Raw genomic sequence first — 17,003 nt, 5'->3', positions numbered from 1 at the left:
TTGGAGATGGCAGTGTGCAGAATTATTAAATATTTTATCTATCATTTAGTTATATGTTTTGATTTATTTAAGTGTAATGTTTTTGAGTTATTTTTATTTGAGACAATATTAAGTTGGTTTAATTGTTTTTATTATGAATAAAAGTTATTTATTTCATATTGTCTTTATTATGAATATTTTCTTATTCTTATTAATTTTATTATTTTGAATAGAATATGGACTTTGGACATGAAGTCAATGATGGAGATTTATGTCTTGTTGATAGTGAGACAACGCATTCTATATTTAAGAAGGATAAATATTTCTCATATTTGCAAATGAGAAAAATTAATGTCAACACAATTTGTGGTAGTACAAACATTATTGAAGGCTCCGGAAGAGCAAATATTATATTACATGGAGGGACAAATTTTATTATCAATAATGCATTATTCTCTCCTAAGTCTCAAAGGAATTTATTGAGCTTTCAAGATATCCGATGGAATGGATATCATATTGAGACTGTAAGCCAAGAAGAAAAAGAATATCTTTTTATTACGAAAGAAATGTCGGGAAAGAAATACATTGTTGAAAAATTACCGACATTTACTTCTGGCTTATACTACACAAAAATAAATGTAGTAGAGATCAATGCCACAGTTGACCAAAAAGTCATTGATATGAATACGTTTATGACTTGGCATAACCTTTTGGGACATCCTGGTTCTACAATGATGCGAAAAATTATAGAGAATTCACATGGGCATCAATTAAAGAACAAGAAGGTTCTAAATTTTAAAGAATTCTCATGTGATGCATGTTCTCAAGGCAAATTAATTATTAGGCCTTCACGGAATAAAGTTGGTATTGAATCACCTACATTTTTGGAAAGAATACAAGGTGATATTTGTGGACCAATTCACCCATCATGTGGACCATTTAAATATTTTGTGGTTTTGATTGATGCATCAACAAGATTGTCACATGTATGTTTACTATCATCTCGCAACTTAGCGTTTGCTAGATTATTGGCTCAAATAATTCGATTAAGAGCACAATTCCCAAAATATCCTATTAAGAGGATTCGTCTTGATAATGCCGGTGAATTCACATCCCAAACTTTTAATGACTATTGCATGTCAATTGGGATAATTGTTGAACATTCTGTTGCTCATGTTCATACACAAAATGGTCTCGCTGAGTCATTGATTAAACGTCTCCAATTAATAGCTAGACCATTAATGATGAGAACGAAACTCCCCACGTTAGTTTGGGGACATGCTATTTTGCATGCAGCAACACTTATACGCATCAGACCTACTAGTTATCATGAATTCTCCCCTTTACAATTAGTTTTTGGCCAAGAGCCTAATATTTCCCATATAAGAATTTTTGGGTGTACGGTGTATGTTCCAATTAGTCCACCACAACGCACTAAAATGGGTCCTCAAAGGAGATTGGAAATATATGTTGGATATGATTCTCCATCGATTATCAAATATTTAGAGCCCACGACGAAAGATATTTTCACGGCACGATTTGCCGATTGTCATTTTGATGAAACAAAATTTCCAACATTATGGGGAGAAAATATGAGATCACCAAGTGAATTAACTTGGAATGCATCACTATATCAATTTGATCATCGGACAAGTGAATGTGAAATTGAAGTTCAAAGAATAGTCCACTTGCAAAATATTGCAAATAAATTACCTGATGCATTTAGTGATGTGAAAAGGGTGATTAAGTCATACTTACCGGCTGCTAATGCTCCAGCACATATTGATGTTCCCAAAGAAACATCAAATGATGAGTCAATTGCTCGACTCAAGCGTGGTAGACCAATTGGGTCCAAAGACAAAAATCCACGAAAAAGAAAAGGAGAAAATAATATGAATCAACATATTGAGATATCTGATTCATTGATTTATAACTCTAAAAAAGTTGATCATCAAATCCCCAATGAAGTGTAAGTACTTGACAATGAAGAGATCTCGATAAATTATGTCAAAACGGGAAAACGATTAAATCGAGCAAAAATTATTGTCGACAATAAGTTTGCATATGTCATGGCATTTGATGTTGTTAATGAAGATGATGATCTAGATCCTAAATCTATTACTGAATGTCGTAATAGACATGATTGACCAAATTGGAAAAAGGCAATACAAGAAGAGTTAAACTCACTAGCAAAACGTGAGGTTTTGGGACCTGTTGTCCAAACACCAAAAGGGGTAATTGTAGTACCCCGTAACCGAAATTGGTAATTAAGAGATTAATTATGTTAATTAAACCAATTTGGTATCTGAAGGATCGGAAGCTCCGAAGGTGAGATCGGAAGCTTCGATCAGGATCGGAAGCTCCGATCGATATTACGTCATGCATGACGTGTGGCAGGATCGGAAACTCGGGATTGGAAGCTCCGATCGCCCTATCCGAAGTCAACCAGTGAGATTTTGACATGTGGCAGATAAGGATGTTCGGAAGCTCCGATGGCAGGATCGGAGGTTCCGATTGATGCCTATAAATATAAGGTCTGAGACATTCATTTCTTGCCAATTCCGAATTCTCTCCTTCGCCCTCATGATCCTATTTTAAGGCTTTGGGTACTCTTATTCTAGAGTTGGAGTATGATATTTGTTTTAGTATAGTCAGACAGTGTTTGACATAGTAGCGGAGCAGTGCTAGTGTTGTAGAGCCGTGTTCGAGGCTGTGGATTTACAGTAGGGGAGTGCCCTAGTTGCGGGATAGTCGCCATCAGTGGGCTGACGACGGACGCAGACTTGATGATAGGCTTGGAACCTAGAGTGGGACTACTAGGACTGCCTTAGAAAGGTACGCAAGTACTGACTGAGATTGCCAGCGGATATGCATGCTTATATGTTGCATTTATGTGGTTGCATGTTATTATTGTTATGCGGCATGTGCATATCATCTTGTGCCTGTACATCTGTATATCTTTCGAGATGAGCCAGTTAGGGTTGCTCAGCCCTGTTAGGATGTTTGATATCGAGTACCCTTAGGTACTGATACCTCGAGGACTCCGTGGTCCGCATTCGGGATTCGGGAATGAGTGGTCGCACACAGTGGTTTGCTACCCCGATGTGACGAGCTTATATCCCAGGCGCCAGTTTGAGCAGTTTGTATACAGTTATCCCAGATATGGATACCCGGTCATTTGCATGCATCATATTTGTATGTTTATCCGTGCTTTCGTATTGAGCTTAGAGCTCACGTCCAGTATTTTCTGTGTATCTGGATACCCTATTCGATGGGGCAGGTATAGGTGCAGGATTGAGCACCAGGAGCCTGGAGTAGCCAGTAACCTTGAAGACAGCAGGATTAGCTGTAGGTTTTATTTAAAGTAATTCGATTGGGTTGTATAAATCGAGTTTGATTAGCCGGTTGTATTCTGCCGGTCTACTTGTATTTAGTCTTCCGCAGCAATTTGATTTATTGCATGCTTAATTATGCTCTTATCTCTGATTAGTTAGTGGATCCGGGTCGGGTCGCTACATTTATGGTATCAGAGCACTGCATGCAAGGGACTTAGGAAATTGATAATAAGACTTCTTGATTATCCTTGTAGGATTGATTGAGGCCTAGCGAAAGAAGATTTGTTTCTTCATTGCCGAGGTTTGCGGCATAAGTCTTTACTATAAGGAATGCAGCAGTGATGAGAACACCAGTAGTAGCATATCGATAGATAGACTGACTGCTGTGGACGGTTCATCATTCGATGCATTGGGATATTGCCCGAAGAATATATGGATTTCAACCAGGGAAGATTGGAAGGGAAGATCGAGTATATCGCGTCAGATACCTCTGAGGGCTTTTTGGAATGAATGGTGTATAATAATACATGTGGTTCCAGTCCTTGAAGATTCTCCACTCGTAGTTGGAGAGATTGTCAGATAGACCTTTACCAGGGAATACCTTGAGTGCCTAAGGCATGACAGGTTTCGAACGTAAGGTCTGTAAACTCGTGCAGAACATGGTTTGCTGGTATGCTTGTATCGATGCTTTTAGTAGGCATACGAAAAACTTCATGTTCAAAAGCATGATTTGGATACAAGAAGAACGCTGATGGTAGATCGTGAGCAGAATAAGTCGACTGACATGCACTGACGCAGAGCATAGCTGGTTAGCTATCACGTGCCATTTCTCCAGAGTTCTTCGCTGGAGGACATGTAGAGAGACTTGGACGGAAGTATGCTTGTATCGATGCGTGTGTCGATTGGAAGCTTCATGCTCAAGGAGTGAAGACAAGTCGACGATTTTAAATACTGTATTGATGTATTTGTAAACAGTATTTCAGTTGTAATAAATCATCAGAATTTGGTAGTATCGGTTCAAGTTATTGGATGTACATTTTGTTGTATTTTGAATACTGTATGTATTACATGGGATTGTAATAAAGGAAATTTTACATAACTTGAAGTAATGATACATGTTTTACTTATTCAAAGATTCGTGTTTGATTACAAGTAATTTTTACTAAGTTTGGCTTGGAATTAGTTGACTAATCAACTAGGATAGCTCATGAATTTTGAGTAAGTCAACGGTAACGGATTGACATGAGGTTAGTCTAGGTGTCTTCCTAGGGCTGACCTAATTAGTCGTTTGACTGAGTTAGTGTCATTGATGAGGTAATTCATCTGGGAGCATGGAAATATCGATCTTGTTTGGAATTTTGAGTTTTTGTTCTAAGTTGTTTCCTTAGGACGGTAGTCTGATTGACCTGCATAGGTTGAGACTTCGTGATGATGGGATTTCATCGGGATACCAAGTCGGGTATATGTCAAGAGTTGTGGACTATGACCATGACTAGACATGATGGAGCGCGACCCTATGCCAGTGTTACTCTAGGAGTCTTTCGTACTTCGGAGAATGCTTGGAAGCCTTCGTGCTTCAGGATTTGGCGGTGGGAAGGCTACTTAGTGTAGAGTTTTGGTAACAGTCACGACGGGGTATGACATTGGATTGGATGCCTGGTTAGGTGTCAGCGGTTTAGATATCGTCTGACTGTCGTCAGATATATTGGTTTGCAGTTTTGTCACAAGGACCAGTCTTGGAGGGATTTTCCTTGACGAGTACGTACTCTGAACAGATAGTTTTAGCCTATTGGATACTGCTAGACTAGTGGATCTAGTCGGGGTTTGGATGCTCTTGTGATAGGGGCTATCCAGGAGTTTTGGTTTGTGAAATTCCTGAAACATTTGACTCGGAGATGAGTAGTTTTCAGCATTAATGGTTTCTTTCAGTGATAGATTATATCCGATGCTAAGGATTGTACATGAATATTTGAGGCGTGAGGATAGCGTGATTTATGGCAGTGTACACTTGGTGATGATTTTAGGTGGGACACTGCGGCAAGTAACCTCAGTCTCGATTTGTTGCAGTCTTAGTAAGAGATATAGTTATCAGGAGCAAGTTTAGCGACAGTTGGTAGTGAGTCAGTATCGATGCGAGATTAGTACTGGTGACTACTAATAGCTATTGTCTGACTTTGTCAGAGATAGGTGAGTTGAATCAGCTGTGATTCTTTTGATTCCAAGTATTTGGGATATGCGGACACATGGCCGTGAGATCATGATTATTGATCGAGCCATGTGAGATTTCAAATGACCAAGACCTAGCGGATGGTTGCCATATTTTGGTTGGTGCTGACAAGTTGTGTGATAGTCACAACTTATCGACGAGGTCGATTGGTGGAGCAGATCAGTAATTAAGATATCATGAACCGAGAGATACTTGGGACGATACTATAAGTCGTCGTGCTTATAAGTTTGGATCCTTTAAGTAAATGTCTCGGAACAGTAAGAGAATTATTTGCATTCAGGATTCTCGGGTGGTTGAGATTTTCGGAGTGCAGTCGTTTGGACTTTCAAGTTCGATAGATCACGGGAGGTGATTGCATGTTTTGACTTTGGAAAGTCATGGCTAGTTCGATAACTCGGGTAAAGTTATCAGTGGTAAGAGAAGACATAATTGATCTGAACATTGCTTGGTATTAGCAATGGTTGACCCAGTTTTGGAAATAGAATTGTTCCATGCTATTGGATTACAGTTTTGGGAATTGTTAGCCGAATACTTGTTTAGGCATTTCCAGCAGTTTTCTCGGAGGATTTTCGTTAAATTGTGATTCGACGAGTGTTGCGGAATTCAATGAGCATTAGCAGGCCGATATCAGTTGAAACGACCCTAACTCTCTAAATGTAAATAAATATGCGGAAATTTTTTTTTTTTATACTTACTAAGTAAAAATATGTACATATATGCCCATACATATATGCACAGTATAAATAGATTTAAAAATAAATAACTTAAATAAAAATGCAACCTTTAATAAATTAAATATCTGAGTCAAATATTTAATAAAATACTGACATAAACAAAATAAATAAAATTTGCATGCACTTAAAATATTTAAATAAAATGAGTAATAATATACACCACTGAAAATAAATAAATAAAATGTATGACATGATAAAAATATTCAAAATATGACGTAGACTCAGACAACGGTCACGGGGTTACTGCATGTCCGCTCATAGGTCCTCGCCGCCGGTGGGTACTACGTCTTTCTCTACGTACTCACTTGTACCATATCAGTGTAGTGAGCCTAGAGGCCCAACATGCTAACATAACAAGAGTTTAAAATAATTTAAATCACTTTAATACTAATACATAACATATACATGAATGAGCATGCTTAAAAAATATCATGAACATAACATAAACTTAAATTAAACTTGAATATCATAATAATACATAAACATTGTTGAGCAAAGTATTTTCTAACATCGAAAGGTAGTCTCCATAGTGTAACCATACATACATTAAATACTGATCAGCGTGGTAAACCAACGTACGTGGCGGTGACGAATCACCTCTTAAATTGGCAGTAAACTGCCCTTCAATAGTTCACATATGGGGACGAATCCCCCTTAAATTGTCACACTACTTCAACTTCCAACATAAAATTATTTTCTTTTGCTCAACCTTAAACATTAAATCATGCATGAAAATTATTTCATGAATGCATGTACTTAAATAAAATGTGTGTCCTTCATATATATTTAATTTAATTTCATACTAACATATAAATATTAAAAATAACTTCCATGCATAAAAATAATTAAATATATATTCAGGACACATGCAATTTTTCATGGATTGTACTGAACTGCTGGCCCTAACACTCAAGCCCATTTTCTTAAATTCTGGCCCATTAACACTGAGACTGGCCCATTAACAAACTTAAGCCCAAAAATACATTTCTAAGCCCAATTTACTTATTCAAGCCCATTAATGCATTCCTGGCCCAATAACAACCTATTCTGGCCCAATGGGCCCAAAAGCCCAAAGACTGGCCCAATAACTTCCATGGGCCCCCAAGCCCATAAAAATTATTGGACTAACTTAATTAAATTTAGATAAACTCAAAAAAAATGATTAATTTAACCCAAAATAATTAAATGGAACCCAATTAAATTTTGGGATTTAATTAGGCCCATTAAACACTTAAACTTAAATAATATCTTAAAAATAAAGAATATCCGAGCCCGTCTAACTTAACCCGGACCCGGACCAACCCGACTTGACCCACTACTTTCCAGACCCGACCAGATCAGCCCCCAAAGCTCAAACCCGATCACCCTCTTCCCTGCACTGCTGCGGCCACGAGCAGCTGCAAAGAACACCGGCGGCCGCCCTGCTCCGGCCACCCACCGGCCGGAGAACCACACCTAGGACCTAGCCCACATCTAAACGTTTCCAACAAGCTAAAAACCGACCAAAACCATGACCTATAGCTCTCAAACAAAGCTCTGCACCGGAGCTGTTCCCAAATCGCGTGCAGGTAGGAGCAGTGGCAGCGTTTTCGATCGTGCCACTAGATCCGACCACCAAAAATCATGAAACCACTTGCAAAACTTAGCCAACATCTAGGGGTTTCCAATGCAACAAACCTTACCCAAAACCATGCCCGGAGGAAGGAGAACGAAGCATTCTCCCACAGCCCCAGAACCTGCATGAGCCACCCATGACAGAATTCAATTTGTTTCGTTCCAGCCCTTCTCTAACCTTAACAGATCAAATAGCCCAAGTCTAGGGACCCTAGGACATCCATGAATCTTGGCCTAGCAGCCATACACGCCCATGCTAAAATAAAAACGTGAGATGATGAAAAAAAACCCCAAGAAAACCATGCGCTTACAAACAAAAGTTCGAAAATTCAATCCATGTTTGTGCAAGACTTTGATCGAAAATTCTCCTGATGCAAACACACACATACAAATATACTTACTGAAAAGGTGCGAAATAAAGGAAGGAAACATGCCTTGCACCATTAAAAGAAGAAGTAGGAGCGTGTAGAACAAATCCGGGACGACGAACAACCTTGAAGCTTCGAAAAAAAAACGTCTATGGAGCCTTAGGCTTGCTGATCGATGAATGGAGAAGGAGAAGAGTGGAGGAGAAAACTGATGGAGGCGGCTAGGTTTTAATGTAGGGTAGAAAATTTGTTTTTGATTTAATTAGAATATAGGGTAATTAAAATATTAATAAGGGTTTTAAATATACAATATATATAACTTAAAAACTCTAAATAATAAGTACAATCTGATAACTAACTTAAAAATCTCGAAATAATTATTTTAGGGAATTTTAAAGGTAATTAAAAGTCAATATTTTGGCTAAATTTGGATAAAAAAGGACTCCTAAAATTATATAAAATTAAATACTGAAAATTTTGAGGAGATAAAACTCAAAATAATATTTTTGGGCTCTTAAAAGGCTCATGAAATAAATTGGATAGAAAGTTGTCATCTCGTCCGTCCACGGTCCCGTCTACGCGATAAAATAATTAAATTTCCATAAATCATGAAAAATCACTAATTATGGGTTAAATGCTTAAAAATAACTTAAAACATGCACAAATAATTTCACATAATTATTTAATCCATAATCTAAAATTCTAAATAAATAAAATCCCTAATTATGCATGCGAATTTACGTACTAAAATTACTGGGTGTTACATCAGTTGTTTGTTCGTGGGATGATACGACAGCTGAGACTGTGTTCAGAGTCTAGTGAGATTGTTGTCGGTGATTTCCCAGTACGTTCTGATGTGCTATGCCATTGAGGTGTTGGGATCGACCGAGATCTATCGGGTAAATTCGTTGGTTTACCGCATGTGTCATGGATTGCGCGAAGGGTTGAGGTGAACTAGTTTTGTTCATCTTGGTAGCAAGTCAAGTGTGGCTTGTGATTGTTATCTATGGTTGGATAACCAGTGTTGCGAATTCAATTGATATCTCGAGTGACGAGATAGTGGTGATCTTTAATCTAGACTACTAATGTTGTAGATGTTGCGGTCCCATCTATGTGTTCAGCATTATAGCGGTGATATTCTTTGAGAATATTAGTCAGCATCGAAGAAAATAAGTACGGAATGTAAGTCTGTCGATGATAGGAACTTTCGGGATTGGTTGTATCTCGTCTTTTCGTTAGTACGAACTGATTCTAGCAAGAGGGATAGTCGGTATCAAGTGGTATACTTGACGAGGAACTATCACTGCTAAGGTTCGTAGGAACAGTGGGTATTCGAAGAGCAGTCGAGAGCACTCTATTGATCGTAAGGCTCGGTTATACATCCAAAAGATCGTTCTACTTTATGGATGCCGGTGGGCATTGTCAGCGATCGAGACCCAGGTTTACTTCCATATTCTGGGGGAATGTCCAGCGTGCTACGAGCACTGCTTTCAGTTTAAATACTGAATATCATCCAGAGACAGATGGTCAGATGGAGAGCGCTATCCATACCTTGGGAGGACACCTGTTGAGGCATTGTACGGGCGACTTGTCATACTCCATTCTTCTAGAAAGAAGTGGGGGAGACAGTATTTCTGAGAATGTCACTTTTTCGTAAGATTTTCAGATTTGGTCTTAAAGGCAAGTTGTCTCCCAGGTATATCGGTCCGTTTGAGATCTTGGAGAACATTGGCGATTTCGCTTATCGACTAGCTTTGCCACCGCATCTTTCCAGTATTCACGACGTGTTCCACGTATCACTGTTGCGACGGTATGTGGCGGATGAGTCTCATATTCTGCAGCGGTCTGAGGTTCAAGTGAGCAAGGATTTGACCTATGCTGAGAAACCTATTCGTATCCTGGATTATAAGGATAAGGTTTTACGGAACAAAATCATTCCTTTGGTTTTAGTTCAGTGGCAGCGCCGAGGCACTGAGAAAGCTACTTGGGAGCTTGAAGAAAGAATGCGTGAAGACCATCCTGAGTTGTTTTGATTTCAGTTTAGAGTTGTATTCGGTTGTAACGTTTGATTTGAATAAGGAATGTTTCTGTACCTTGTATTGCATTCGGTACTTAAGATCTATTTTCGAGGACGAAATATCTTAAGTGGGGGAGAATGTAGTGCCCCGTAACCGAAATTGGTAATTAAGAGATTAATTATGTTAATTAAACCAATTTGGTATCTGAAGGATCGAAAGCTCCGAAGGTGAGATCGGAAGCTCCGATGCAGGATCGGAAGCTCCGATCGATATTACGTCATGCATGACGTGTGGCAGGATCGGAAACTCCGATCGGGATCGGAAGCTCCGATCGCCCTATCCGAAGTCAACCAGTGAGATTTTGACATGTGGCAGATAAGGATGTTCGGAAGCTCCGATGGCAGGATCGGACGTTCCGATCAAGGATCGAAAGTTCCGATCGAGGATCGGAGGTTCCGATCGATGCTTATAAATATAAGGTCCGAGGCATTCATTTCTTGCCAATTCCGAATTCTCTCCTTCGCCCTCGTGATCCTATTTTAAGGCTTTGGGTACTCTTATTCTAGAGTTGGAGTAGGATATTTGTTTTAATATAGTCAGACAGTGTCTGACATAGTAGCGGAGCAGTGCTCGTGTTGTAAAGCCGTGTTCGAGGCTGTGGATTTACAGCAGGGGAGTGCCCTAGTTGCGGGATAGTCGCCATCAGTGGGATGACGACGGACGCAGACTTGATGATAGGCTTGGAACCTAGAGTGGGACTACTAGGACTGCCTTAGAAAGGTACGTAAGTATTGACTGAGATTGCCAGCGGATATGCATGCTTATATGTTGCATTTATGTGGTTGCATGTTATTATTGTTATGCGGCATGTGCATATCATCTTGTGCCTGTACATCTGTATATCTTTCGAGATGAGCCAGTTAGGGTTGCTCAGCCCTGTTAGGACGTTTGATATCGAGTACCCTTAGGTACTGATACCTCGAGGACTCCGTGGTCCGCATCCGGGATTCGGGAATGAGTGGTCGCACACAGTGGTTAGCTACCCCGATGTGACGAGCTTATATCCCAGGCGCCAGTTTGAGCAGTTTGTATACAGTTATCCCAGATATGGATATCCGGTCATTTGCATGCATCATATTTGTATGTTTATTCGTGCTTTCATATTGAGCTTAGAGCTCACGTCCAGTATTTTTTGTGTATCTGGATACCCTATTCGATGGGGCAGGTATAGGTGCAGGATTGAGCACCAGGAGCCTGGAGTAGCCAGTAACCTTGAAGACAGCAGGATTAGCTGTAGGTTTTATTTAAAGTAATTCGATTAGGTTGTATAAATTGAGTTTGATTAGCCGGTTGTATTCTGCCGGTCTACTTGCATTTAGTCTTCCGCAGCAATTTGATTTAATGCATGCTTAATTATGCTCTTAACTCTGATTAGTTAGTGGATCCGGGTCGGGTCGCTACAGTAATTCCTGTGGGTTGTAAATGGGTTTTTGTACGAAAAAGAAATGAGAAAAACGAAGTGACTAGATATAAATCTCGATTAGTAGCACAAGGTTTTTCTCAAAGACCCGGCATTGATTATGAAGAGACGTACTCTCGTGTGATGGATGCAATTACATTCCGATATCTTCTTGGCATGGCCGCACAAGAAAGACTTGAAATGCGTCTTATGGATGTTGTTACTGCATACTTGTACGGGAAACTTGATAATGATATTTACATGAAAATCCCTGAAGGATTTAAGATATCAGAAGAATTTGCTTCAAATTTTGCAAATGTTTGCTCCATTAAACTACAAAGATCCTTGTATGGACTAAAACAATCTAGGCGTATGTGGTACAAGAGACTTAGCGACTATTTGTTGAAAGAAGGCTACAAAAATGATCCAATTTTCCCATGTGTTTTTATTCAAAAGAATGGATCAAATTTTGTCATTATTGCTGTATATGTCGATGATTTAAATATCATTGGAAGTCCCGAAGAACTTGAAAAGACAGTTGATGTCTTGAAAAAGAAATTTGAGATGAAAGATTTAGACAAAACAAAATTTTGTCTTGGTTTACAAATTGAACATCTGACGGATGGAATTTTAGTCCATCAATCCACATATACAAAAAAAGTGTTGAAGCGATTTTATATGGATAAAGCCCATCCATTGAGTTCGCCCATGGTTGTTCGATCCCTTGATGTGGAAAAGGATATTTTTCGACCTCGTGATGAGCAAGAAGAACTACTTGGTCCAGAAGTACCATATCTTAGTGCAATTGGTGCATTGATGTACCTTGCTAATAGCACCAGACCAGACATAGCATTTGCTGTAAATTTGTTGGCAAGATATAGTTCTTCTCCTACACGAAGGCATTGGAATGAAATTAAACATTTATTTAGATATCTTCAGGGCACTCGTGATTTGGGTTTATTTTATTCTAATGCTTGTAATTTGCAATTGATTGGTTATGCAGATGCTGGGTATCTATCTGATCCACATAAAGGAAAATCACAAACTGGGTACTTATTTACTTATGGTGGAACGGCTATATCCTGGAGATCTACGAAGAAAACCATGGTCGCTACCTCATCAAATCATGCAGAAATACTTGCAATCCATGAAGCTAGTCGAGAATGTGTCTGGTTGAGATCAATGATTCATCATATAAAAGAGGAATGCGGCTTGTCTTCTACTAAAAACATAGCGACAATACTTTACGAAGACAATGCGGCATATATTGCTCAACTGAAAGATGGATTTATCAAAGGCGATAGGACAAAACATATATCTCCAAAGTTCTTTTTCACCCATGATTTGCAAAAGAAAGGTGATATTGAAGTTCAACAAATTCGCTCATGTGATAACCTGGCCGATCTTTTCACAAAATCATTGCCCACATCAACTTTTGAAAAATTGGTGTACAAGATCGGAATGCGGCGACTTAGAGATTTCAAGTGATGTTCGCAACAGGGGGAGTTAATCCAAACTGCACTCTTTTTTCCTTGTTCATGATTTTTCCCAAGTGGTTTTTCATGACAAGGTTTTTAACGAGGCAGTTTAGCAATAACGAGGGATGTTGTATTCTTTTTCCTTCGCTAGGTTTTTATCCCATTGGGTTTTTCCTAGTAAGGTTTTAACGAGGCACATCCGTCGATTGACATCCAAGGGGGAGTGTTATAATATTATGGATGTCAAGATAATCAAATATTGAGTTATCATAGAGTTATATTCAAATCTCAAAAAGATGATATAGAATCGTGATCATATCAATTTATTTGATCTTATCTCCAGTTTCTTGTACATATAAATAGGTCACTCATGTAACACATTCAATATATTGAATTTACTTGTTTTCTTTGCATATTCTTTGGTTAGTTTCTCCTTTATTTTATAACACCATAAACTTATATGAGATTGTATTATAGATCAATTTTATGAGAATGATATTTAATTTGACCCCATTCGTGAAAATTTATTACTTTTGTGTCAAAAATATTAATTTTATTTATAGACAAGGATCTAATCAACCCGTATAACATATTTATATTCATGAGATCGTCTCATAAGAGTCATATTCTATATCTATTTCTTGAATCTTTAATATATATATATATATATATATATTAAAGATTCAAGAAATAGATATAGAATATATATATATATATATGAGGAATTTTCAGCTGCCCAACAATATTTTTTCACCTCGTTTCCGACCATTAAAATCCGGTACCGGGTTTTAGTTGTTTTTTCTTTATTTTTCGCATAACTAAAATACGGTAATGGATTTTAGTGGTCGGAAACAAGTTGGGCATTATTGGTTGGGCAGCTGAAAATTTATATATATATATATATATATATCTTCTTATATATACAGAATCTCTCCCTTCCATCTTTTCATTGCCAAAATTGCCCTCATGTGTTATAAATATTACACTTTTATTTTTATTTGTTTTTTTTAAAATTTCGATATATCAAATTTCCATGTTTTTCTCAACTAAACATTATAGATAAGATAAATTGATAAATAAATTTTAAATTTATTTTTATATTATTTTATAAATAAAAAAATAAATTTAAATATTATCGAAAAAATATTATTTATGCATGCATAACATACAATATTAAATATATTATATTATTTTATATACACGCAACGCGTGTGTGCGATTATGCTAGTATATATAAAGGTTGAGACCTTAGTGATTCAACCTGGTGACACCAAATAATTTTTACAAAAATATCGTTGTCAATTTAAAAAGGTAATATTTTTATTTAATAAAAAAATTAATAAATTTATAATTACTCAAAACTACTATATCTCATCTACTTTCAAAAGTTCAAAAATTCACATAATCTCAACTAATTGAACATTAAAAAATTCACATATAATTTTAGCAATTTACATATTTAATATGATTTAATCATTGTTATCATCTAAATAATACTTAGAAATTATACCAAAATAATTATAAATACTTCATTCTTTATTTTCTTTTTAACATGCGTATTGTGTGTGCCATGAACGAATAGTATATCGAAAGATTATATTGACTAGAGACAAAACTGGACATCAAGTTTTGTCCTCGAAATTGCCCTTGTACCAATAAATTTTCACAAAATTGACATTTCACCTTATTTTTTAAAGTGTGTCAGCCGATTGCCAGGTTGCTTGTTTTTTTCTTAGAAGTGTTGAACTATCTTAAAATTTTAAAATATAGATAAATATAGAATTCGATTTTAAAATATAGATAAAAATAAGATTGAAAATTTAAAAAGAAAGACTATTTTAATTTTTAGGTAATAAATAATAATTTAACAAATAAAGTTATATAACGACGACATCATAATAATTTCAAATAAAACCTCACAAAATCAATTAAAAGTTAGTTAGTACAAGAGCTCAAATTTAATTAAATAGTAAGATTTTGTCCGAAAAATATGCGTATAGTTTGGTTAGCGTTAGAAAAACTAATGTAAGATAACAAGAGTCTCGTGGGTTCAAACTCACTCGACATCTTGAAAGACAATTATTCTAGAAGACAAGTCACACTTGAAAGACATAATTTTTTTTTATTTTTTTTGGAAGGAAAAAAAATTGTTTAAGTAAAGAGTCATTGTTAATTTGATCTGAATACCTACTTAGAGCATGTATAGATTGTGATTACACGTGATTTTACTGAAGGATGAACCAAAGAAGAATACCAATAAGAATGATGTTACTCGGGAAAATTGGATTGAATCAGATGGACAATTTTTCAGTTCGAATGTGTCCTTCCTTGTGAGAATTCTTAATCGGGATAACGAACCCGAGTTGGATGATCTGCACACTGAAACGAGAAATGTCAGCAAGACTCCAGAAGGGTTACAGACGTGGCCATTTCGACGCTCAATTCAGTGGAGTACTCATGAAAATGGAAGAAAAATGTTTAAGAAAATGGCTGTGGAGAGTGTTTGTGAGAGTGAAATAAACTCCTTAATTTCAACTATGTTGAGGGTATTTATAAGGTACCGATGTCGGTGACAATCCCGAGATTCAATCTCGGGTAGTGGTCACGATATTGGGATGTGGCGCACTTCTTGGTCTCAGCATGATCTGTGAATATGGGGACGTGTCCCGTGATTGTCGTTGGGCAGGGTCCACGATCAGTTGACTTAGTTCTTCTAATTTTAACCTTCCAAAAATATGAGCATGGGCTTGTATGAGTTCAGAGTAATCTGACTCACTTTTTGGGTTGCTGCACACCCGGGATGGAATTAGATGTAAGTTGGTGTCTAGGTGGGATATATATTAACTTTATCGAGACCAGCTCCAGGCCGGTCTCTCCATGGTCTCCCTTTCCTCCCAATCTCCAAGGATGACACGAGTCCTCGTTAGGGTAATAAAATCGCTAAGTCATTAACAAAAAAAATCAATTCGAGTCTTATACTTTTGCTATATAAATTCAGATAGGAAGAGCAAAGTTTCATATAATGTTGGACTTTCATTCTTGCTAATGCCAAAATTCAAATGTCAAGGAAGTTTGTGAATAAACGGGAGAAATATTAAAAACCGTTTTTTTTTTCATAAAGTATTCTGCCGTTAGAATATATAAAATATTGAAAATATTTTGAGGCGGAGATCAATTATGAAGAGAGAAAAAAAAACAATTTGTTGATAAGAAAACTCAAAAAATTAAAAGAGGACGTTGAGACTAATTGACATATCATTAAAAAATTAATAAAATTCATGCCATTAGACCAAAACGCAAAAAGGTTACCATCCTCCCCTCAAACTTAATGCTATAGAAAAGATAAAGTTACTAATCCATGCAATTAGACCAAAATGAAAAAAGCTTACCATCCTCCCCTCAAACTTAATGCTATAGAAAAGATTGTTATTAGTCTGTATTTCGGATTCTGAAAACCTCATCAACAATAGAATAGTCAATGCGAGAAATTTTCTCTATCCACAAGACGAAATTGCCCCGTATTTAAGTGCTTAAATGGTGTAGACAATTGTATCTAAGTTACAATGATTTGTATCAAGTAATAGCAGAACAACAAATTACTTGATCTCGGCGAACTCTGATATGCAGAATTTTTCAAGTGAAGAAGAGAAGAAAAGATTGCAGAAACATGTTCGTTGAATGTTTTTGATGATTTCTCTTATGTATGTTGTATGTTTTTCATCAGATAGAGGATTGTTATATATATACAACCACGGGTTTGGGTCCAAAGAACGTGTCCTTTTGTCAAAGAT

General features: G+C 37.0%; 1 protein-coding gene across 1 annotated transcript; it reads left to right on the top strand.

The window, feature by feature from the left end:
* Window positions 1-12,442: 12,442 nt before the first annotated feature.
* LOC140865029 (secreted RxLR effector protein 161-like) lies at window positions 12,443-13,222 on the top strand. The gene has a single exon (XM_073269522.1). It carries the CDS (start codon window positions 12,443-12,445, stop codon window positions 13,220-13,222), a length of 780 nt encoding a protein of 259 aa, XP_073125623.1.
* Window positions 13,223-17,003: the final 3,781 nt, after the last annotated feature.

This window comes from Henckelia pumila, chromosome 1 (genome assembly GCF_033568475.1).
Source record: "Henckelia pumila isolate YLH828 chromosome 1, ASM3356847v2, whole genome shotgun sequence".
NCBI lineage: Eukaryota > Viridiplantae > Streptophyta > Magnoliopsida > Lamiales > Gesneriaceae > Henckelia > Henckelia pumila.
The sequence above is the reverse complement of the archived record's forward strand: the minus strand, read 5'-3'. Positions and strand labels throughout refer to the sequence as shown.